The 25414-nt window shown below is 35.2% G+C and overlaps 1 protein-coding gene across 4 annotated transcripts; it reads left to right on the top strand.

Moving 5' to 3' along the window:
* Positions 1–1431: 1431 nt before the first annotated feature.
* LOC121420922 (pollen-specific leucine-rich repeat extensin-like protein 1) lies at positions 1432–25272 on the top strand. Of its 4 annotated transcripts, XM_041615488.1 has the most exons (12): positions 1437–2415; positions 13066–13112; positions 15735–16008; positions 16590–16744; positions 17507–17631; positions 18185–18400; positions 19049–19072; positions 19609–19698; positions 20192–20320; positions 20645–21086; positions 21925–22374; positions 25068–25272. In XM_041615488.1, exons 1-12 carry the CDS (start codon positions 1774–1776, stop codon positions 25255–25257), a joined length of 2784 nt encoding a protein of 927 aa, XP_041471422.1. In that variant the 5' UTR covers positions 1437–1773; the 3' UTR covers positions 25258–25272. The 4 variants fall into 4 exon arrangements, with proteins under 4 accessions (XP_041471424.1, XP_041471422.1, XP_041471432.1 ...); XM_041615498.1 differs by lacking the exon at positions 21925–22374 and having other exon boundaries at positions 1440–2415; XM_041615506.1 differs by lacking the exons at positions 1437–2415; positions 13066–13112 and adding an exon at positions 15051–15205.
* Positions 25273–25414: the final 142 nt, after the last annotated feature.

Here is a 25414-nt window from a genome sequence, read left to right as displayed (position 1 = left end):
CATTCAGGGTAGCAATTTACGAGATTTTTAATTTTGGGAAAATCCATTTGTCTTCATAATGGTATAGAGCCCGCTAAGAGGACGAATATTGACATGTAGGATGAAATATTTAAGACACGTCCCTTACCTGCTAATGCATATAGCATTTTCATTTATTTGAAAGCAAGATAAAAGAGCATTGTAGATTAAATGCTTTGCTCACGGGCATAGGTGCCGCCGCCGGGGATCGAACCCCGGACTTTCATGTATAGCCAGGCGCCTTAGACCACTCGGCCACGGCACCTCTACTCTGCTCATGATGCAGTTACACCAACGAAAGCGACCCTCGTTGGTAATAAACGCCACTAGACACATTCCGATTGAGTTGCGACCCGATTATGGCACACAACGAATATTGTCACATGGTACTTGATCTTATCGTGTAATGTTCTAAATCGTCGTACAAATACCTGTGTTCAAATTTGTGATTATGGTATCATCATTATTCGAATAAAAGATATTTGAATATCGTAATGACGCCATAGCAATCGTACGATTGTCTACAATTTGAAACTAAGTTGGATAATAATCATTTAAAAAAAATGAAGGCTTGCAATCATTCGAAATTGATGTCGTTATGTTAGTATCCTCACAGTTGATAATATATGAACCTCAGATAAAAAAGATACTTTACATCCACATTTCCAGAAAGTAAGAAAAATGTAATTTGTTTCATAATCGGATCGTTGACCAGTCGTAAAGTGTGCGGAAGCCTTTAGCTAAGATTGATTGGATAAAGTTTTAATCAGTCAATTTATAGATACACGGAGTCAATAATATTGATAGTAATGATAATAATAATGATAATAATAATAATAATAATGATGATTATAATCATCATCATTATCATCATCATCACAAATAACATCATCATCATTATCATCATGATAATGATGAGGAATAAACTATGATAAAAAAGGGGGGCTGAACGGGGGGTTAAGTGGTGTTCAAGGTAAAGAGCGATTTATAAGTTTCTATAATACAGACTTTTCCATGAACATGCTGAATAATATATCCTAAAACTAACAATTAAACGGAAATAAGTGTGCATAATACGGGCATAAGTGTATTTATTTCACGGGTCGTTGATATAACGATGTTTTTAAAAATAATATTGTAGTTACGAGGATCATATATGTGCCAGAGATATTGCAGGATGTACATGCACATATATTAAACGATATGCTCATGGTGTGAGAAATATAAGTTTAGCCATGTTCCACGATCATGTGGAATGATAATAGTAATTTAAAGAAGAAATATTAATATATATGTTATGATTGTAGTCATGTGCCACAGATATATGGACGGATAACGGGTATTATAACGAAGATATGTTTATTGGATGAGAAATGATAGCTCACCAGTCTCCGCCATTTCTCAGACTCCAAGCTCCAGTGAAGAGTCCGGGCAAAGATCAATGATAACGTAAGCAAAGGAACACAATGAGGTATTCAATAGAGTATGTCAATCGGCCTATGACGATTAGGAGGCCTATTGTGAAAAACTTCCATGGGGACAATCCAGTGTTTTATACACCGTGTTTGCAAACTGTTCACCGACCGTCGCAAAGTAGTGGAGAGAATAATATAAGCAGCCGGCATTTTGCTTAAATCATAATTCGATATTTTTGACACAGAGGTATTATTTACGATGGAGAACGGGTAAAGATTGGCGAGATGTAGGACAGTTTCAGAAGAAATAATTTTGTGGAGGATTTTGTCGGGGAGAGATATGGCGTTGCTCAATCCTTCCACGAGCCAACTCGTAGCATACCACGAGCGAAATTATGAGAGCGATAGCGGGTTTTCGGCCGACGATTACAGCTCTGTGGACCCGATTGCAGTGGCTTCAGAGATCACTTCTGTAGCATCAAGAGCTTCTAAGAACAAGAGTGTCCTCAAGTTGAACACCCGAGATGATGGAACTGTCATCACATTGGACGAAACTCCTGTGATCGTTGACAGCGTCCACGACCATGGGATTGAGGATGATGCCGGCGACGGCGTTGAGTCGGACGTCGAGCGCCGGAATCCTCTCGTCGTTTCCTTCAAAGAGGACGATCATATCCAAGATTCAAAATCTGGCAAAAATAAAGGACAGAAGCAGTCGATCCATTTTGTGACGAAGCGGATCAAAGCTTCTTGGTTAGACAACACCTACCAAAAGGCCATTGCCAGAGCCAGAGCTCGACTTGCCAAGGGCAACTGGCCCGAGTATCCCGAGGAATGGAGGTTGCCCCATGCACCTCTGCCAGCCCGACCTGACTATACAAGAACTGGTCCTGTGGCTTCTCTTACAGGGGGTTACCTGGAGGCCAAACGAAACAGGAAAGAACGAAGAAAAAGAAGCGAAACATTCCCAAGAGCTAAATCTGTAAGTTTTTATTTTTTTCGATGTAAAAAAAATTGTTCATTATTTTTCTTCAATGCTATATGAATAATTTAAAAATGGAACAAACAAAATTAAAAAATCTGCATCATCATTTTATTCAAACATTTTGAAAAGTAGGCAAATTAATTTGAAGTATTGAATGTTTGAATCTAGCATTTAGAACATAATGACAGTTAATGTCAACGCGTTAATATCGTCTTTTTTGGTACTTCGGAGTGGTTTCCCCATATCTGATGATCCCGTCATAAAACAGTATCATTTTAAACACATAATATCTCTTTAACTACAGTTGGTAAGAGTTCGAAAAAGAATGAAAATATGATGATTATAATAACTTTCATTCGAGACCAAATAGAGGAATTAGCACAATATCATTGAATACTAGAACTAAAATGCGTTATAATTGGTTCTTCATCTTTGATCACTTTTTTCCATGCAGCCAAGTATTTATCAATGATTTAAAGAATAATATATTCCATCGGCAAACGAAAGAAAGAAAGAAAGAAAGAAAGAAAGAAAAGGAAAGGAAAGAAAAAACGTTCCTTACATGCAGTCGTTTGTAAAGTCGTAAGGGTGAGGGAGAGTCCCTCGTTCACAGTTTTCACATTAACGTAATCAAGGTGTAACGTTTCATAATATTTCACGAAAGAAAATACGTTATTTAGATACGTCATATGATCGAATCATTTTTTTAATGTAATGCCTACATGGACGAAGGAGCCATAAAACATTTGTTCGGACAAATGTCGGAATAATGAGGGGGAAACCCTCGGCCTCATGGGAAGACTTCATGTTAAAGTAAACTGATATGATTGTGTGGACTCAGTGTGCAAATGATTTTTTTTTGAGTCCGTGAGTTATATTTCAAAAACATCTTATACACACGTATAATGTTACCAATGCGCACATTTGTTTTCCTACAATGTAAAACAATCACGTTGAAAAGTGTGTGTGTGTGTGTGTATTTGAGTTTTGTCAGACGTGTATCAATCAGATATGATTATTTACGTCTGGGACCGGCCTTTAACGTCACCATCCGAAAGACGTGACCAGGGCTCGAACCTCTGCATCAATCTGTAACTTCCCCACAGCTTGGATTACAGGCGCACGCCACAACGCCCAGTTAAAGAAATTATAATATGTTATTCTTTTTCCAGACGTTACGTTCTTGTATCCGCAGAGTAAATCATGTATTGTTTTTAATTGATTGCCAACATATTTTCCAGGCTATCATAGAGAGAATATTTCATAGGAAAAGAAATGGTTTTTATTTCTTATAACCGTGATCTAAAGATATTGAATAAGTGTTAAATCTTTATAAATTAATTCTGTAACATTGTAAATGGATAATAAGCAGGGGCCTGAGAACAATTTCTTTAGAGGGAAGGTTGCTATTTTTTTTGGGGGGGGGATCACAAGTCCCCCTCCCCCCAAAAAAAGAGAGGGGGGTTCTCTTCAAAATGAAGGTGATTTCGGGCAAATTTTTGCTTTTTAGCATACCATTCTGATTTCCAGGAGGTGCTGCCTTTGGTTTATACCATACGAAGCACCCTAGAAAATCTTAGGGTGTTCCAGCACCCACACTTTCTTGAGCCATGTTTATAAAGTTAAAATACATGATAAGTCATTAATATCGTGTAAAAATGTGGATCTAAATTTGATTATGTCACAGTCTACAAACAACTAGCCATAGTCTCTTAAAACTCAATGCGCATGATTGATTTTTCTAAATAACAACATGATCAATAAAACCATTTACCCCCAACGTGGTACATAATAAATCAAAGCTTTTGATCTTTAGCATAAATTGGTGATCATGCAGGGGTGAAATATACCCCCTGCCAAGGATTCCATTGCCTATTTGTCTTATTAAACATTATGGACGGATTTATCATGGATCTAATTGATTAAAAAATAATTTAATTCGTTTCTGCAATCACATTTCCATCTTCACTTATATTCCTCTTCTTCTTCTTTTCCCTCATCCTACTTCTTCTTCTTTTTCATCAACATCATCATCATCATCATCATCTTCTTATTATTATTATTATTCTTTTTCCTCTCTTCTTCCTCCTCCTTCTTCTTCTTCCTCCTACTCCTTCCTTTTTCTTCTTCTTCTACCATAATGATCGTCATCATTACCATCACTATCATTTATTTTCTAACAATTACGTGGAGGATGGTGGAGACGGTCAGTATCCGATAAATCGAAAGACACTAAACAAGACCATTTTTTAAAGGCAGACCTTACAATCATGAAATAATATACAAGTTTTAGGTTTCAAGAAACATGGTAAAATATCAATGGTATATATTCAAAAACTTCCGGGGCACTTTTAAAGCCCTGGTAACAATTTTTTTCAAGGGGGGGTGCTGGTTTTAATTCGATAAGAAAAAAAACAGGTACAAAATATAGGTGATTTTTGTCTGGAAGCAAATTTGACAAACAAAAATAAAGAGGGTTGGTTCGCTACAAATAAAGGTAATTTTGATTAAATGTATGCTCTTTAGCATCATTCCCAGGGATACTGCCTATACGAATAATACACGCACCCCCTCCCCACCTTGGGGTGCCCCAGCTCCCGCACTTCCCTAGGCTATGGGCACTTTCCGTGTTCCCCCTCCCCCTCCCGATGTCCGCTCAGTAAAGGTAATCCGTGTAGACTACAAAGTAATATGATTAGTTCATTATCAATAGATTATATACATGTATGTACATACACAATGTCGATGAGAAAGGAAATTTGATGGCGAACAGCCGAACATCCATCTCTATAGTATTTTATTTTATGATTAATTACCAGCCCCTATATAAAATTTATAGTTTCTTTAACAAGCCAAAATCATTTGCATATCATTTTGGCCAGGTATGTTTCACCTGCCGTGCTGTGCTCTGTGTAAAGCCAAACGATTGGGGTTATTTTTATTATTTCATTATGTTCACATCAGTGTAACATTAGTTCAGGATCGAAAATTTGTATACAGCACAGCTTGTTAAATTCTGCTGCACTTGGTAACAGCTAAATCTTCAGTTTTAGTAAATTTCTTAACTGAACATTTATGTTTTTAATCAAGATTTAAAGATGTTTAGTGATGGAGAGAGAGTTTTATAAGTTCAGAGTGGGGCTGCTTTTCTTTTAGATTCTATTGATTTCACAGTCGATATTTGTCGTGAAACGGAATAAACAACAAAACAGATTAATTTTCAAATTAGATAGTATGATATCTGATAGAGATACCGTATAAGGCAAGTGGCTAAACATTGAAAATAAATCAAGAGTGCTTGATTTATATCATAAAATACTAAGTTGCTCTTACTCTTTTTAAATAAAAATTAAATGTTCACATTTCCTTCATCTAAACTTTGATTTGAAAAAACAAAGCATTAGTAATACTAACATAATGGGGAGATTACCCCTTAGACTTACTAGACATAAATGAATATAGGCTGAAGGATCCAGTATCATGTATATTGGATGGTATTCTATATATTTCAACCACTTCAACTACATTTTAATGATAAATTAGAGTTTTAAAAGTACACCCATCAAAAGAGGTAGTTATATATTCCCTCTGCACGTATTCATCATGAAACGCCCCATTTCACTAATGACATCGAGAAAATTGTTCTGATTTGGGAAGTTATGAGCCCCGTATGGGTTTTATGTCTTTCAGTTTCTCCAGAAAATATTCACAGGGCTTCTATTTTCCCTCTGTTTGCTATTTTTTATGGTTTCCAGGGCCGACCCCTTTGTAATCTCACAATACTTTCTACGACTTTACAATCCGATTCACCCAATGATTCGATCTAGCTATCACCCATCATGACGCCCTTTTTCTATTCATAAGTCTGGCTTCTCAATGCACTTGTATCAATAGATTGGTAATTCTCAAGAACTCTCCAATGTAGAATCTTTGTTCATTTTTTGTTCATTTAGTGTACTTTAAAGATTAGGTCTCTTTTTCTCCTTATTCACATGTACCCCCCATCCGTGATGTTTTCATCGTCAAGGAGTTTACAAAGTATTACTATTTATACAATAATGTAGCCACCGTGCTGACAGTGTAGCATATTTATGGTATTGTTATGTGCAGACGTCCTGTATGTGATGTAGAAAAAACGGATTCAACTTTTTATCAGGCTAATACGTGAAAAATCATTAGAATGTGGAATTATACCACATCAGTATTCGGAAACAAGTTGGATGATTCTTTTCAATGATACAACAGGCAAGTGAGCTTTCCTACCACATTTCAATTTTTCTTTTAAAAAAATGATTGAACATTGCATTTGCAATGTGCAATTTTTTTTTGTGTGTACTTAGTTATATTCCGATCATTACGCTGGCTTATATATGCCCCATTGGGAAAGGGAAACAATTGGATAATTTTTGAGAACTTGTAGGCAAATATAGTTTATCTAAACGAGCCTCACTATTTGAACACAAATAACACAAATGAGATAAGAAGATTATACACCCTGGCCATCTCCATGACAACAAACCACCGATAAGGACGCCATTGATTTCAAGCTTGACGCCTCACGATATAGCAGTACACTAACTATATTTTTTTTTTACTTTAAAATATCATTGTTATGATTCCTTTATGTTCAAGATTATATTGTGTATTTCATGAATCAATTCATGTATATAATTTGTTCTATTATTGAATGCAGAAATGCCGCCAAGAAAAAGAAATGCAAACACTAAAAGCAAAACAAACAAATAAAAAAACACCGACGTTTATCACGTCTGAACAAATAATGTTATACTTTGATTCTCTATAATTCAGGTTTAATAGTGATATGATATTTGTTTATCTTTCATTACAATTACATTATTCCCAACATGATTTGTAGTTTGGATAAACAAGATCATTATCAATTTGATTAATAATTAATAAATTTGTCTGAGACATTAATGGTGTCTAATCTATACGCTCTATGCGTCGTGGTAACCTTATAAAAACGACGAAATCGCCTAGATAACAGTACACTTTTTCTTGTTTTTCATGTGGTACATGTGGTACATGTTTCTCTGACTGCCGAGTTTTTGTAGAAATTATTAGTCAGAGCCAGAAAAATATGCCTGAATTAATCAAATGTTTTGCTCTCATCGATTTATTTCTCCTTACCAACCAAGATCATTCAATGATATGTATTAAAACCGTAGCCAATATCAGTATTTGTCTTTAAAAAACCGCGTGTTTATCTTTTCATTGCAATGCTACAATCTAAAACAATATTTAGTAAACATTTTCCATAACAATTGTATTACCATTGTGTTTATTAAAATCTGTTTCCATATTCCCACATTTACTTCGATTTTTTTTTTTTTGGGGGGGGGAGGTTCGCTGTCTTTGTACGCTGCCTCAACTGGAGTCCAGAGTGAGGGGGGGGGGGTTGGAGTTGGGGCTGTGAGCGTATAGTCGATAGAAAGTTTCTTTATCAAACCAAAAGTAATGATAACTTTGTTATATTTATCCCCATGATATTTTATTACTTTGAACGGTTTTAACGTCTATTTAAGGTAAAATCGGAATAACTAGGCCTACTTCTATATCGACATAGCAGTGTGCAATGTACATTGTTTTGCAAAGATCTGATGTAAAAGTATAGTAATACCAATTAAGCTATAACGTTTCCCACTGTTCTTTCATTGCAGTTTTCTATCCTTTATACACAAGTATACACTTAAATTTTTTCTGTATATTTCTCAATCGATTTGTTTAACACTTCTAGTTGCAACAACATAACAAGAAGGCAAAAATATTCATTCGTTCCATCCCATTCCCAAGATTTGAAATTTGATATACTGATACCAGGAATGTTCCTGCACTGATTCTATAAGGAATGGCAACCCCTTTTCCCAAATGAGAGTGAAATATCTGACTGGGGGGAGAAACGGAGCTATGAAATTAATTTTGTTTGGTTATGGATGAGATCTCGTCACAAGATTTATTTCCAAAATGAAGCGGTCAACATACAGCGGTAAACATTATATATTATTATTGAACATACATTTTGATGGTCAGATAATGAAATGTTATATAAATTATATTTCATATCTTCTGATATAAATTTAGTAAAAATGTGTCTTCTTATATGCTTAATTCGTTCCTTATTTCGTATGATTTCTGAACTATTTTAAGATTTTAGATTTTTATAGATTATGATCTATTTTAACACGCGTGTCCACGGGGAAATAATTACAGGTGTGACACCTATATAGTTGTCATAATCCATAACCCACATTCCTCTACTTGTTTTTCTTTCCACCTTTCCACTATGTTCCCATCCTCCCTCCATTTTAATCAATAAAGAACTTGTCATCGAAATGTTCCTTAGCACCGATTCAATACAACTTTCCACCTTCGCTTTTCAACGAACGATCGATCCCATCACTTCACCAATTTATGAGAGCCTCGGGGCAATTTGCCACTGCGGTATCTTACAAAACAATGATCATCATTCGATTATTATCGGGTAACATGCAAAACATGGATGATATTGATCCAAGATACGGTCATGTAGGAGGAAATCCAACCGCAATTAGCCAATGTTAGCATGGTGGTGTCAATGGATTATCCTTGTTGTCTAGTCATTATTAAAGCCCATACAAAATGGATCAAGAACTCTTGATTGAAAGATTCAAGTGGAACGTGCATGCATGGCCCTCCTGGGCATGTGACATAGGAAATGATGAATTAAAAAGAAAAATAGTTAAATTGAGATTTTTTCTAAAGAAAAGAAAGAGAAAACAGTGAAGGTGATTGTGACATGGTTGAAAATTATTCTTTGAGGTGGTATTTTAACATTACATAATCATTGTTCTCTAATTCTAATTGCTAGCCCAGATTCAAAGGCTGCATTGTGTACATTCAGGGTTAACTTGATCTATTTATAGGGCTAATTATTCTAGAATATCTAATCACGACTAATTATTACTGAAAACAACACTGTCCGTATACCTGATTAATACCGAATCTGTGTGATACCTTTCATACTTTTAATTATTCTCCTATTAGGTCAGTAGAACCTTGCTTTCGTAATTACTTTTTAATCTTGATCGTTTTCTTTTGTACTCATCTTAGAGGTTTGCGGCAATTAATGTTTAATTGAATGGAGACTGACAATGTGATTGTGGTTTTATCCACGCAATAAAATCGTTTTGAGGTCACGATCGAGAGCGAACAAAATAGTCAATTAATCGTAAACAAGGTTAGGTTAGTCATTGCCCTCCGACTGTTCTAAATCAATTATTTACAATAAGAATTTATGATATTCTTCATTTTAAGAAATACTGAAACGTGAAATTTATAGTGAAATATTTGGAAGTGACAAGTAATATTTTGTGAATCATTTTTTGTAATGAACACAGTAATATCCAGTGATGTTGTAATTCCAACAAAGAGCTAATTTTACACATATGATAATGAATTATCAAAGATTTAACTAACCAATCTTATTGGAAAGAAAATGAAAACAATGTAGAGTGTTTTGAAATCATTGTTTGGAAAAGGGAAGATCGATAAATAATATACACTGTAAAAACTGCGGTGTTAAAACTGACACCAATTGGTGTTAATAGAGGATCACACCCTGAGGTGTCAAAGTTACACCTAGAGATTAAACATAACACTAAAGAGTGTAAATGTAACAACAAAGGTGTTGTAATAACACCTATAGGTGTAAAACTAACACCACCAATTTAACACCGGTGTAAAATAACTGGTGTGGTCCTCTATGTACACCGGTTAACACCGCAGTTTTTGCTGTGTATCATCCAACGACAGAACATGAATTGGGAAGACTGAGTCCTGTGTCTTAGTTTGATTCTGTTATCTGTTTAGATTTATGCTGGAAGTTTGCTGTCATATTATCATTTTGCTTTTTTTCATGAAGGCCTAAGTTGTTGTCGATTCGTGAACATGGTCTGTTTGAAAAAGGTCCAGTGAGCAAGAAAGGTCCAGTTAAGTTAATTTGTTTATCGTTCTTTCAAATCTTATACCCCCTATACCATTATAATCATTACATGTCAATACGAAAGTTTAAGAGGAAATATCATTTTTAAAAAATATTTGCTACAAAATCAATGAAAGACTGTTTAATGCAAATTTGAAGGAAATAAGACTGGACTTATATTGTCTTTCATTGATTTTGTAGCAAATATTTTTAAATGCTATTTCCTCTTAAACTTTCTTATTGAAAGTTTCATACACGAACAGCACGAGTCGTATGGCCATGACGATGATATTTTAGTGTTGGGTTTGGTATAGTATATATAGGCCTAAAATGTTATCCGAAACCGGCTTGCTTTGTCAACTTGTAGAGGTCATGGACTCTTCTCATATGAACGTGACTGGTGAAAACCTAGAATTTAAATTGACTCAATAGGATGGAATGTTCTCCTAATCCGCAGGTCAAGCAAGTCTCCCATCTTGGTGGTTTTATATGACAGTTAAACGTCGCATCCGCTTCATGCAGTATTTACTATACCACACTAAAATCCACGTTGTGAACCAAGGGGGCGGAACGCCAAGCGTCGCGGTCTCCTTAGCAACCAGAGTGGTGTCGTTTCTCGGTGCGTTCGCTTTGGTCTACTGACCTGTGCATTGCAGATCAAGGGTTTGGTATCGGCACAGAGTTATGAGCTCCATGGTCTCAGTGATTCGAACGCTCTGTTTACAAACACGCCCGAATATTGCCAAATTGATCAGGTTGTTTCAAGCGTTGAATAACTTTCAAGGGAAATTTTATAAGTCATATTACTAAATAACGTTTATAAGCATAGGCCTATAATTCCAGAATTCATTTGGTATCAATGAACTGAAGGTACGTCACGCTCTACAATGAAAAATATTATATTTTCTATTTCGTTTTCGTATTAAAAAGTCTCAGACGGAGTATAATTTTGAGGGCAAAGCTTTCTAATTCAAATCTAGACTTACCCGTTGAAATTAATGATTCATCAATCTTTCTTAGAAACAGGCTGCCCTACCATAAAAATATCATTAGGCGCATGTGGTACACGTCTCAAAACCGTCATCATTAACGAAAATAACCACAAAACGATGATCAGTTATGATATTATTCATGACGAGGAGTAAAATATTAAGTAAACTTATATAAATTGTAAGTCAAATCATTAAACACATGGCTTTCATGTGGGTAGTCCTCTGTAAAGCAATCAATAAGCACTAACACGCTTCATGGTTATGCAAACAAAGAGCAGAGCATGAAAATGATTAAATGAAAATTCCGCCGTTGATAATGATCTGTAGCTCCGACATCCGACCATGAACAAGCAAATCAATGTTGATGTATTTGACAATAAATATGAACATGTTGCAAAAAATGACAGCCGGGTTATATTGGAATGTTGGATATGTTACAGTTGCCCGAAAACAATTTATCAACAAATGGTGACGGTAGTGATAATCGGTAATAATCTTCCTTTATAGGATATATTGAATGATAAATACATAGAGTTACTGAGTACAAAAACAGAATAATTAGAAACAACTGCATTAAAGAACTAATAAATCGATCATACTTTTGTATGTTTCAAGAGGGAAATTCGATTTCAAGCAACCCTTTGTAGAGTTTAATCTTAATTTTTAGGAAAATAAAAACAAAACAAATAAAACAATTAAATCAAAGATCGGAGAATAACCTTTCCCTGAAGAGTAACACAATTTGCTTATATTAATTAGCTGACATGGCATATCTAAATTGATTGTCAAACATAAATTATCTCATCGGTAAACATGAAAGGACTCATACATAACACATGATATCGATATATTGTGTAATATTATTCAGGTGCTTGCAGTCCATACAAATATTATTTCTTGCAGCTTGCTAATGAAATTTCGATGTATCGATAGAGGGCGACAATTCATTATTGCATGGTGTACAAGTAAATAACGCCTCCATTCTTTCTTGAAGTTGGTCAACAGCATAAACCTGCTAAAAGCTTTTAAATTGAAAACTAAGTCAACTCAAGCCGGACTTCATTCTCTTTAAAGTTTGATTTACTCTTATGTCAGTATTTATCTTTCCTCTGTCCGAAGTAAGTTGATACATTTACATGAATGGAGCTAAAGAGAGCGTACTAGACAGTTGTAAAAGTTTTTTTTTAATTGAAGTATACGACCACAGGCAGAAACAAGGGATCCTAAAATGGCCGTTGGTGGGACATTAAGTAGACCGACTATATCGTTTTATGAATTCCAATTTCCTGTGGTTAAAACGTTTTATTTGGTATGTATGTAGATATAGTCAAAGAATATTTCCTATCTTTTCTTTTTTTGTATAGAAATGTAACATTCATGCAAGCAGAAGGAAACAAGGTTAAAAGGAATAGGAGAATTATCGAAAGAGAAAGAAAGAACAATTTCAGTTCATAAATTCGGCTTTAGGTGTAAACCTAAACCTTAAAAAGACCTGCACATTTTAATGGTATTATTGTCATTATTGATCCACATCGATAGATTGCTGTGCAGAATATTCCTACTCCTATTCCAGTTTATGTTTGTTGTGAATTTTGAATGCTTGTTATGACATTGTACAATTAATATGTATGATTTCATTATTTTCATACCTTCAATTATATTTCATTTGCACAGGACACAAAGAATACTGAAAGACAGACCATTCTTCCACCAATTGATGCGTAAGTATATATCACTTATTATTTTATAAATAGGTGATATATTATTCGTTTCAAATATAAAAAAAACAATGCAGTCATGATAGGGATCTCTTGGTTTTAGATTATGTTAGTTTGATTTGATTTTCTTTCAGCATTTTTCCAATAGAAATTATTAACAAACATAATGTACAACATTCAATTCAATTCAAGTCAACATAAAACAAAACTTGTGATACATTTCCTTTTACAAAAATAAATACAAATAATAATTCATTGGCAAAAATGCATATAGGTATTATTAGTTTGCAATATTATATGTTGTACTTTGTTGAGTGGACAAAACAATGCTGGAGACCGCTACCATAAGCAGTGCTTGACTAGGGTAGCGGCCTCAATTCTTCTCGTGATAACGATTCCAAAAACACCAGAGTAGAATCTTTCACCAAGGAATATGTATATAAGTTGAATTAAGTTATAATTTGATAATATTTTCATATTTATAAATTTTGATTTAATCTATTATTTTATAATCGTTATGAAAGTTATGCCTCGAATTATCTGGAATTCTAGGCTTTCTGCCTATTAAAAAGCGTAAAATATCTGCTTTCGTCGCTTTGCGCTCGAATGATAGACCCGAATTCACTATCGCAGCACTTTAAAATTTTTAAATAAGTTGAAGGAAATAAAATTCTTATTCTCTGACTTTTTAGAAACTTATCTGTAAAACGTACTGTCAATACAGTGAATTGTGTTACAAAGATTTTCGAGAGACTATAATTATATGCGATACATTTTGAAATCTCAACACAGCGGGTGGGGGGGGGTTAGAAAGAAATGTTTCGAGAAATGTAGTGTTCCGTTGAGCCAATTTCTGACTTCTAAAGTATTTCATTTCAGACATGGCGGGAAAAAATGCATCCTATCTTAATTTAAAACAAGCTAAAGTGATTGTGTTAGAGGCTGGTTCATACTTAACAATCCTGAAATATATACAATTAGCAGGGAATAGACATGACACTTCAAATTCAACAGTATCCCTTTCTTGTAAATGTTTGATATTTGATGACGTGTTTTGTAACGTTTTGAGAACATCGCAGATACTGTACATGTGGAGGGAATGAACATGATACTGTCAATGTAAACATACATTTTGTTATTTCCATTTGAATACTCTCATGTTTGACATTTGATAATGTGTTTATAAACATCTCTGGAAAAATAAGACGTATGGACATAAACTCTGAAAGCCGCCTGAAGAAAACTACACGGAACATTCATGGATGATTGAAGAGTTGCTGAAAGTAGATTTTCGTTTGTCACGGGAGCTGGTCATTCATTTTGTTTAATTGCCTTTGACAAAACAGGTGCATAGTTTTGTTAAAACACCGTATTTCACTGCCGCGTTGTGGAATTACCAATTTAATTTAATTTTCAATTATTCAAAGAAATGGAAGAACTTAATCGATTTGCCAGGCGGCGATGCCTGACTGCCGGCAGGTGGTAGAATTTTTAGTCATGCATAAGAAAACAAGATTCTGTATACACGTTTGTTCTCATCAGTGAATGACAATTACCAAGAGGCGTTAGAGGGTTTATTGATTAATTTCCATGACAACAAGATTCTGGGGAGAACTAAGGGTTTATGCTTTAGAAGCTCACGATTGCTATAGCTTTGCCCAAATTTTGGAAATGAACGTGACGAGACATGTTAAAAAAATAGACACTGGATAAAAATGATTGCTTGGAGGAATGATACGACTAATTTGATTTCATGGATTGGACCGGTTTGTATCTTCAGAATGATAACATCTTCCCATTTCGTATAAATACTTTTCGATCTTCGAGAAATTTAAATTCGGAGTGTCATCTTCTTGCGGCATGTTACCACTGTGTTGAGATTTAGCAAATTGATCAAGAATGGAATATTTGGCTGTTACATCAAATAAAGGGAGTTACAGGACAGAAGACAGGAAAATGACAGAGAATTCACCAGAAGATATTACTGAACCAAGGAATGTCATTCGGCTTGAGCGGTATTGCTGCCGCGCATTTGCTGCCTTCATAGAGAGAAGGGAATATTGGCAAAATCGCAAGGAACTAGAGCGTTGGGAAAGGTATATTCATACTTTTAGCAATTTCTTGATGAAAACGACTAAGAATATGACCACAATTTCCTACTCCTAACCAAAAAAATTAAACCCCTTATCCTTGTCCTAACTCAATCGAGCTGCATATTTCCGACGCATTGATGAAGTGTGGTTCTCAATCTCAGTGAAGACGTTTTTCTATTTTATACTGTATAATGTGTGCCGATGTGTAAATTCGTCCCATACCATATTTTAGTGAGTGGCATTTATAATCCTTACATTTCTTACAGCCTTTCTGTCAATTTATATGACAAAATGGCATTTATGTGATATTCTCCGCCCATCCCAGCCTTTTGTTTTGTGGCAAACTGTGACCTGTGATAGGATGAGTAAAGCACCTTATTAGAAATTGAGATGACGAAGTATGACTCTGAAAATACATATATAAAACACAAAACTTGACAAAGGTGTTGTTGATGAGGACACCCCCTAGATCGACCGCTACTAGTAATGTCTTTCAATTATCTAATAAAAATTGTCTCCGTTCATGTCGTAGACTGTACAACAGCCTCTTCGCCAACCTATCTGCCAGCTACCCTTCACATCTATTGCGGAAACGATGGGAGTCGTCTGCGGCGGCGGCGTCGTCGTCGATGGGTGCGACATCGGTCTCATCAGATCTGAACAGCACCAGCTATCTCCCTTTTATTGGTACCGCTCGTCTTCATCCCAAGGAACTCACCCCTACAGTTCGGCGGGATGACAGTTCACAGCCTCCTAGTTTCTGTTACGGTTGCACGGCCGAGCTTGGGAATCTCCCAGATAGCAAAGTAAGAACCGAATTCATTACTCTTTGTTTTATTTGCTCCATGATGCGGCATTTGTGTTATTATACAGGAATAGGAGAGGAGTGGAAAATCTCATATTCTGTTTGGAAGTATATATGAATGTAAAGAGTATACTCATATAAAGTTGACTCTTTATACTTTTTTGTGGAAATAAGGATAAAATTCTACCCGGCCAATTTAAATGGTGCATTAAATGAGAACTCACCATACTTTGCAGATAGAATAGTGACCTGGGGTCTGTTTTGGGATGTAAATGTAACAAAAGTTGTGCATGTTCAATTGCCAGCAATCTGGACTTGATTACGCAATTTCTTTTATTTCATATCCAAAGAATTCATTCGAGTCGAGTTGATATTCCCTTTTCTCCATAATCACAACATAAGTCTGTGTAAAGTATAAGCACCTTTAATCAAAGGGTCTAGTAAAAAAGAGGACAATTACACAACCTAACAGTACATGCATTTCATCATTGTTTACAGCATGATGCGTTGAAAAGCCTTAGATGAATTCAAATATATATATGCAACTCAATAATTTTTATATCATTTTTCTTCCACACCCAGGCACCTCTGTTCTTTCTTGACAATCCAGATAATAGCACGGATGATGACCGATTAGGCATCGAGCATGCGCAGTTGGTTCCACAAAATGGCCCCGCCCACCAACACGTTGCTACCACCCGAGTCTGCTACGGCTGTTCTCTCAGCAAACTACCACAGTAAGTTATGTTAAGTATATAAGTAAAGTATATCAGGGGCCACGGAACGGTTTTCAAAGTGGGAGGGGGGGGGGCTGATCATGCAAAAAATTACAATCGTATGGTCGTTTTTACGTTTTTGTACATGGCTTCCGCGGCCCTTGTATATTAGTATAGTTCTTATAAATATATTTGTATCATCTTACGTTCTAAAGTTTTGACTGGACTAGATTAATAATCATTCTAGGAATAACTCATTTGCATATTCATATAATAGTCAGAAACGACTTTGTTCTTTTTAAAATGCGACTAGACAATGATGATCTCCCCAGTTGATCCTTTCATCTGGTCATCATTTTTGGCTTAATCTCTTATATTCTTAAACAGTTATATATACATTTAGTTAGGATGTTTTCATGTTCCATCTACTTAATGAGGTGGCGAGACACTCTGTGTTAAGTCGACTTTTGTCGACTTATTAACTTTATAAGATAAATGTATGGCGACATTTTTTTTTCTCGCTTTGTCGACTTCTAAAAAGTGACATGAAACTCCATTGGCAATGTATCTTTCGAATGCTCAGTTGACTTTAAATAAAGTTACATGTCGTCATTGTGACATTTCTTGGTTATTCGACTTAGTAAGGTAACTTAATATGTCGCCACTAACTTATAGGTTTAATAAGTAGAAATGATAACATCAGATTATTTTGACAAATCCCCCCCCCCCAAAAAAAAAATCTAACTAGTTTACTTTATGATTTTTTTTTTAATTTATTTTCAGTGTGCATGTGACGAAGCCACGTCGAGTAGGTGGCGGATACACCATGGTACGTCAAGCTGTCGAGCCTTACAGGGGAGACATACCCAAAGATGGCGGTTCGCCCCCACCCTCAACATATATATCAGGTATTACATCATACTCTCATAAATCAATACATCATGGTATGAAGTATGATTTCATGTTGTGTACAATTACTCAACCTCTTGAATGTACATTCTTGCCAATGTCGTTTCTCACATCATTCCATGCTCTTAATACGTAGACCTATATTTCAGAATGTATCATCATTTCCAGTATCTATACCACGGCTTGCTTTTTATTTGATAAAAATTTCTTAAAGCTACACATATCATTACAGGCATATGCTTCTATTCATTTTATGTTGTACACATCGAGATTCTCTTCCATGAATAAACTAAGTTATTCCAACTCTTCGATGTTCAAACAAACCATATTACTTTCTCCTCCAGAAAAAAAAGCATCGCCTCCTCTGTTACTCAGTTCTACATGTGACTTCTCCTTTCCCATCAGATACATATTTTTCATTCGATATTACTTCCAAAAAAGAATTCTCCCCTCCTCTCTTATTTTTCCGCGTCCATTATCATCTCAACATCCCATCCATTCTATTTTCTCCTCTCACCTATGTCATAAATCACATCTCGATCCCATCCAAAGATGACATGTCTTCAGACGATGAGGACATCGAAAGCCACTACGATGCCGAGATCGACGAGGAAGAAAGGGGGATTTTAGATTATATCAATGTCGCAAAGCTGGATGAGCCAACGCTCCCGCTCCCGTCAATCCCACGGGAGAAACCACTCCCGATCCCACTTTGTATCTTGGAAAAGATCAAGGCCAAAGATGTAAAGGCTGTCAGCTTGCATGAACGTAAGTATTTTAAGTGGCTGCAATGAACAGGTAGAAATTCTAGGCCAAAAGTGACAAATCACGAAAGCACAGATGGGCATTAAAAAAATTGATGCAGTTATGCCAAACACCGGGCTACATAATTATGATGGGAGGGGGCTTGGGGCAATGGAACCCCTAACCTTTTCTGGACTAAAGAAAAAAAAAGGAAAGAAAAGGAAAAGGGTAAAATGTGATATCATTCTCTGAATATCATCTCAAAATTTATTACATAAATAGATTCCTGTATTAAAGAAATCATTAAAAAGATTATTAGAAAATTTAATTGAAAATTTCCTCGCTTGCTTCGCTCGCAGATTCCCTAATCTCTTAATGCCATATCTGGCCAGCTCATTTTTTTTTTTGCTCATTACGCCGTTGGTGCCATACACGGCCATCTTTCGTTGACGGCTTTCACGTGTCCTCATAATTATTGAAGTTATCTAACTTAGAAACCAGTTATCAATTTTAGAATTTGGCAGGATCTTATTTAGTTACTGTTAACATGGTTAAGGTGTGAAGAATTATCAGCTTACGTTTGCGCTCAGCAATCCCAACACATTAGTTTTTTCTTCTGATAGGTAATTTTTAAATCTTTCATTTTCTTCTTTCATTACATCCATCAATCAGGACATTGCTACGCTTGTCGCGAAGGTAAGCCTTTTCCCTGCTTTATATTTCTAAAATTATTATTATCACTATTGCCGTTATTGTTTTTATTATCCTTATTATTTATTTGACCGATATAAAAACCACAAATACATTGTCAAATTAACAATAGCAGAGTAGTGATGAAAAACTGATCATGATAATGTGCTTTATGGAAATTTAAAATTATCTTTGGTTGCCATCAGTGTAGTTGAATTATTCTTCTGCCATTTTGATAAACCACTATTGCGTAGTGCTTATTTCATCGTAATGATGTATTGAATTTGTGGAGAAATCATTTAATGATGTTAACTGTACTAAGATTTCTAAATATCATAGACACGAGTCTAATTGTAAAAAAAAAAATTGTAGATGAAAGATAAAACTGAAATAAATAACGGAAAACATGAAAAAATAATTTCGTATAACTAGCAATAAGCTTGAAATAACGTGTTGATTTTGTTTTCTCCTCTACTTTCTTTCCAACATCCATCCTTTTGTCCACGATTCATCTTTATTCATTATTCATGACGTCATCGCAGCTCTCAAACACTATTGGCCGGAATACTTTACCTTGAGAGACGAATCAGATGGCTCGACATCCGGGGTCGGCACCTCTATCGGCTCAGAAGGTTCATCCACAATTCTTGTCATTTCACTATGTTTTTCGCCCATGATATCATCCCATATATCAGATATGCCTTCATCTTCATGTAATTCCTTGAATTTCCAAATGTTTCCACATACATCTCACTCAGATATGTGATAGAACGTATTCTACTAGTTTTCTATGTTAAATCCATCTTGTATATGTACCTTTCATAATAAGACCTGTCTCAGTCACAAACATTTAGTCAAATCTTTTTCAATGTCATGAGTTATTCATCCCCTTTTTCTCATGTTATGTTGTATTTTCTAGCAAAACAAGATGAATGACATTATTAATAAACCATAAAACCTTATATGAAATATAATTTCAGGCAAGGCATATTCTACCATTTTAATAAATGTATAAAAAGAAAACTAGTTTGATTTCAGTTCAGACAATTGTACTATTTGAAATAAGTTGGATCCAAGCCGTCGAACAGAAATAATGACGATCTGGTTATCTGTTTCATGTCGCAGCCTTGGAAGAAGAAGAGCGCCGCCAAGAGGAAAGAAGAAGACAGTTGGAGGAAGCACGACAATTAAGATTAGAAGAAGACGCAAGGCGAAAAGAAGAGGAAGCAGAGAGAAGGAAAAATCTTTACAAACGTAAGTTACACATATTTTCTAAATGAATTTCTTTATTTAGCATGAAAGAAAATAAATCATGTATAAATGTAAAACGAAAAAAATGTCAAAATTACAAAAGTTATTTAAATTGTAAATTGGTAAAGTATAAAATAAGAAATATGTAGTGTAAAATGTGAAAATGTAATATGTAAAATTTAAAGTTAAAGTATTAGCATATGCTTTATCATTTTGTTGACATCGAGGCTAATGCTGTTTTTCTTCCGTCAGGCAAGAGAAATGATATTCTGTTTTCGCAGTTATTGGAGGATATATATCATGAACACTATCACTCTTATATTTCAGCTCCTAAAGCATTCCAGTTGAAGAAGACTGAGAAGAAAGAAATTGAATCTAAGGACCCCTTCTCGACAGATCGAAATCTGAACATTCCAAAGAACGAAGGGTTCAAACTCAAGAAAACCGAGAAGCAGACGACAAAGTTTATCGAGCATTCCCGACAGGAAACCGAATGGAAAGAGCCGAAGAAATTTGAACTTACGAAGACGGAACCGAAAACAACAAAAACGGATTGGAAGCCCCCGGAAAGACCCGAAAGACTGAGACCTGCGACTCCGCCGACGCCGCCACCTCCACCGAAAGGAAAGAAACCCACAGTGCCCATCGAGCCGAAAAAGCGAGAACCTCCTCCGAAGAAACCCGATCCTCCGAAGCAGGTCGAAAAGCCGAAGCCGATTGAAAAGCCTAAACCCGTTGAAAAGCCGAAAGAACCTCCTCAACAGAAAAGGTATTTTTTTTAGTTATTGAATACTATTTCGAATCCTCATCTTCATTCCATTTTTTCCTTTAGGTTTTACGATTCAGCTGAGACTATGCGTAATTGCCATCGTTTTTCCTTTTCACACTTCTTTTGATATAGAATATCATCTAATTTCTCCGATCTCTTGGTTTCAAAAGCCTTCTTCGTTCTTTCGATAAGTTCGTTTAATTTTCCCTTCTTCCTACTATGGGTTACGTCATTTTCCAAAGTAGTATTTTCCTCGCGAGTTAGAATTTATATTATAATAGGCAGTGCAGTAAATGCAACCATTCTTTAACCATGCTTTAGCACAATTGAATTTATGTTGTCGAGCAGAAGCATTCCTTTATTTTTTTTCAATTTTCAACAATACATTGTTTTTCAAGTCTCTTGATCATTGTCCATATTGTACAATGTAAGTTTAAGCCATATTATTTTTCTATTCATTGGAAATTGTTTCTGTGAAATATTTTTAGTAAGCACCATTCTGGTTTGAATCGCATAAAATCACTCTCGTCGATGCGTTTCGCATCCATTAGATGCAATGCTTTCCTGTGAAAAAATACATTGAGTTCATATACCATTACACTTGTAGTTTTTTTTATTGTTTATCACTCCTACATTATACTTTATCACACTCCATTGTTTTACTCAGTTGTATCTCTTAATTACCTTATAAATATTTTTTTTCTGCAACTAAAAACGCGTTTCAAAAGCATTATTCTTTTTTAAAAATACACATTTAGTTTCTTCCTTTTTCATGTCAATTGCATGTTCTATCGATCTATGTCTTATTTCAAATGTATGACTTTCATTCCTAACAAAGAGAGCCAAAGCCGGAACCAAAACCGAAACCCGCACCAAAACCTGTCGAAAAACCGGTTAGAGAACCCCCTAAACCAAAGGAAGTACCGAAACCAAAAGAACCACCCAAAGAGAAAGTGCAACCGGAGCCAAAACAGCGACCACAGAAGGAGCCTCCTCCCCCTCCCCCGAAGAAAGAAGTAACTAAGAAAGTTGAACCGGTTAAGACGGAGCCTCCAAAACCCATTGAGAAACCGAAGAAAGTCGAAGAACATCCTAGGAAGGAGAAACCGGAAAAGGAAAAGCCGAAACCGATCGAAAAGGAGAAACCCAAACCGGTCGAAAAGGAGAAACCCAAACCGGTCGAAAAGGAGAAACCCAAAGCGATAGTAAAGGAAAAACCCAAACCGGTTGTAAAGGAGACACCCAAACCGGTGGTAAAGGAACAACCGAAAAAGGAAATCCGGCCAGTGTGAGTAAATCGGATGTACCCGAGTTATCCACAACCCACACGCTCGCACCCACTTACGCATTGCAACGCACTCACACCATCCCTTCACCTATACTACAGATCCTGTAAAACCGAAGCAATATTACTAATTGCTATTATAACCTCCCCTTTGTACGTGCATTCCCTTTATGGCTTTCACCATTAGAAAGTCAATGAGATATCAAATTTTCGCATAGTTGTGCTTTATGTGTTATCATTTTTTGCTGAAGCTTTACAAAAACAATGAAAATTTATAGCATTTCACAAAAGCGTCGTGCTTTTTACCATCACATCTGCACTGTCACTACTTTGCTACACTCGAATATTAATCATAACCATGATAATGTAGCCCATTTTAATCCATCACTCTCGATCGAAAAAAAAAAACATCTTATATATCACGCACTTTTGTTGTTGTTACTAACTGCGTTTTGTGTTGATTTTATGTTCAGTGTGCATGTGTATTCTAAGGTGAAGTAAGTTCAAAAGGATTTGAGATTTGTAAGAAATGACAGATAAATTTGATGATTGCTCCGTCTTGTACAGGTAATTATACACTCTGTCTGATTTCACCAATATTGTTAGCCAGTTTGTCATCCGTCGTTTTATTGACTAACTTTGATATATCTACCTTTCAGCTTTAGTTTAGAGAATCACATTTAGCAACAGCGACATTGCTTCCTGTGTGATTCGGATGGCTAGACATATAATTTTTCAATAATAATTATCATTACTAAAGACATGTTTCATTAAAAAAAACAGGATTATGGTAACTTTTCCATATTATGGGTACCAATTCAATGCATGTAACCATGGCATTCGTGATTGTGATTTTTGCTTAGCCTTATTCACATAATAGTTATCGCAATGACTAACTGACCACATTTGTATGTTCTATACATAAAAGGGGCTCTAAGATTTGCAAACATAAGAAATGTTTGAAAGTGTACAAAGCTTGGATGTGGTCATGGAATTCAAATGCTTGGAAATGATGAGGTGTATGAAGATGAATATTATAATGTGTGGTATAACTTAAGAAGTTATAATATTTCCGTTTGTTTGTTTGCTTTACAAAGCAAGTAAAGCTTTCCATCATGGTTGGTATTCATAATAAACAAACAAGCCTGGCTTAACTCTGTAAATAAGCTTTTCGAGCTTTCGCGGGTTACCCTGTTCAAGCCTACCGATGTTATCATATTCTACGATGTATAAAATCCATTGTAGTTTTTGCTGATTTGGTAAATAAAATCAGTCCGTCAACCAACTAACCAAGCAATCAATCAATCGATATGGAAAAATATAAAATGTGAATACTTATGTTGTAATTTGGACCCCCCCCCCAATTTTATAAAAAATATCATATCACAATTTAGAAAACGATATTATTTTTTGTACAAAGAAATGATTCATGCCTGCCAAAAATGACTTCAATCAAGTGTCGAGATACAGTAGACTTGGGTGCTGTATCAGCAGTAGCAGCAGTAGTGGTACCCCTTTTAGGCGCCAGAGTAGCCCAGTATTTCTAGGTATAAATGATTTAATTCCACACACTCTCAATGAATGGGGGGGGGGGAGTTGGGGTCTCCTTCACCTTCATATTCAACATCCATGACAAGTACAACGTATTAAATTATAAATATTCATTTAATCTATTTTATATCCATTTATTCCTTATATATTTCTTCCCAATTTATTGCAATTTTTTGTGTTACAACTTTTCACTGCACGATTGTGTTATATTACTAAACGAATGGGATTGTGATATGCACTTCGTAAAAGTGTGGTCTGATTTAATCTATAGTGTTCGCACAGTCAATGCAATGAATTAATACACGTTTTTTTGCATAGTAACTGGGGCCGTTGCAGACTACAGAATGAGTTGGAACCAAATACCATTTCGAAAATATACACTGCTTATCATTTTTATCCAATCAGATGCCTGTATTTTGGATTTGGGTTTTACTTTCTGTTAATTGCGTTCAAATGTAATTTCTTATTCCCATTGCTCCTGGTTCATTAAGCACTTATAATCACATCTTCATTGTGTGATCAATATTAATCTAATCTTGCAAGTGTGAAGTGATCTATAGCCTTCGTAACATAAACAAATACAATCAATTATATAATCATGCCTAACCGTTCGTCTATGTATACATTATAACAATTGGTTGTAAAATATTGATTGTACCTTTCTTATGTTACCGGGTCCTGATCTGATTATCACCAAATCCATGAAAGTATAGATATGTGTTACATTATTGGTGACAAATGCCTTCCCTGAATCAAATGTACTTAAATTAACAAAAATGAATGGATAACGATAGCGTTGCCATGGTATTTTGTCATTTTACCAAAATTATGTAACAGTATGACATGTTTGAAATTCTGAAATATTCGATGAGGTATTCAAAGTTTTTTCCTTAAAATTAATAAATAAGAAGAAAACGTATATTGAGTGGACAAAAAAATTGTAAAACTTGTGACAACAAAAAATTGATTCATTATCATAAAGAGACGAGTCTAAAGGACTAAAATGTACCATCTTGTAATTCTGTTTCTTCAAAATTCATTGTACTATTTTGTAATTAAGGAATATGGGCTTATTATTAATACGTTGGAAATTTCATTTTGTGAGAGCGTTTTTTGATGTCTTTTTTCATATTTTTCTTTTACAGCAAGAAACAAGAGCCTCCGACGAAGCCAGTAGCAGCAGGTGAGCTTTTTATTGAATCCGCTTATTATATATTATTTGGCCAAAATTCTATTTCACATTTGAAGTTGGTATATATTATGTTTTTAAAAAAAATGGCATTTGATATAGTTTTTCACTTTATACATCCTAATTATCATAGAACATGCACGTAATTCGGCTATCACATAAAAATGTATCAAGTAATTTTGATGAATATTCTATTTCGGACGTACAATATGAGAGCTTTGTGTCCCGAATATTTTCTTTTCTTTAGTTAAATTGGCGAATTTTGAGGTGCATAGTTTTTTCACCACTCACTTGGTAAAAATC

The sequence above is a fragment of the Lytechinus variegatus genome, chromosome 1 (assembly GCF_018143015.1).
Source record: "Lytechinus variegatus isolate NC3 chromosome 1, Lvar_3.0, whole genome shotgun sequence".
Classification (NCBI taxonomy): Eukaryota; Metazoa; Echinodermata; class Echinoidea; order Temnopleuroida; family Toxopneustidae; genus Lytechinus; species Lytechinus variegatus.
The sequence above is the reverse complement of the archived record's forward strand: the minus strand, read 5'-3'. Positions and strand labels throughout refer to the sequence as shown.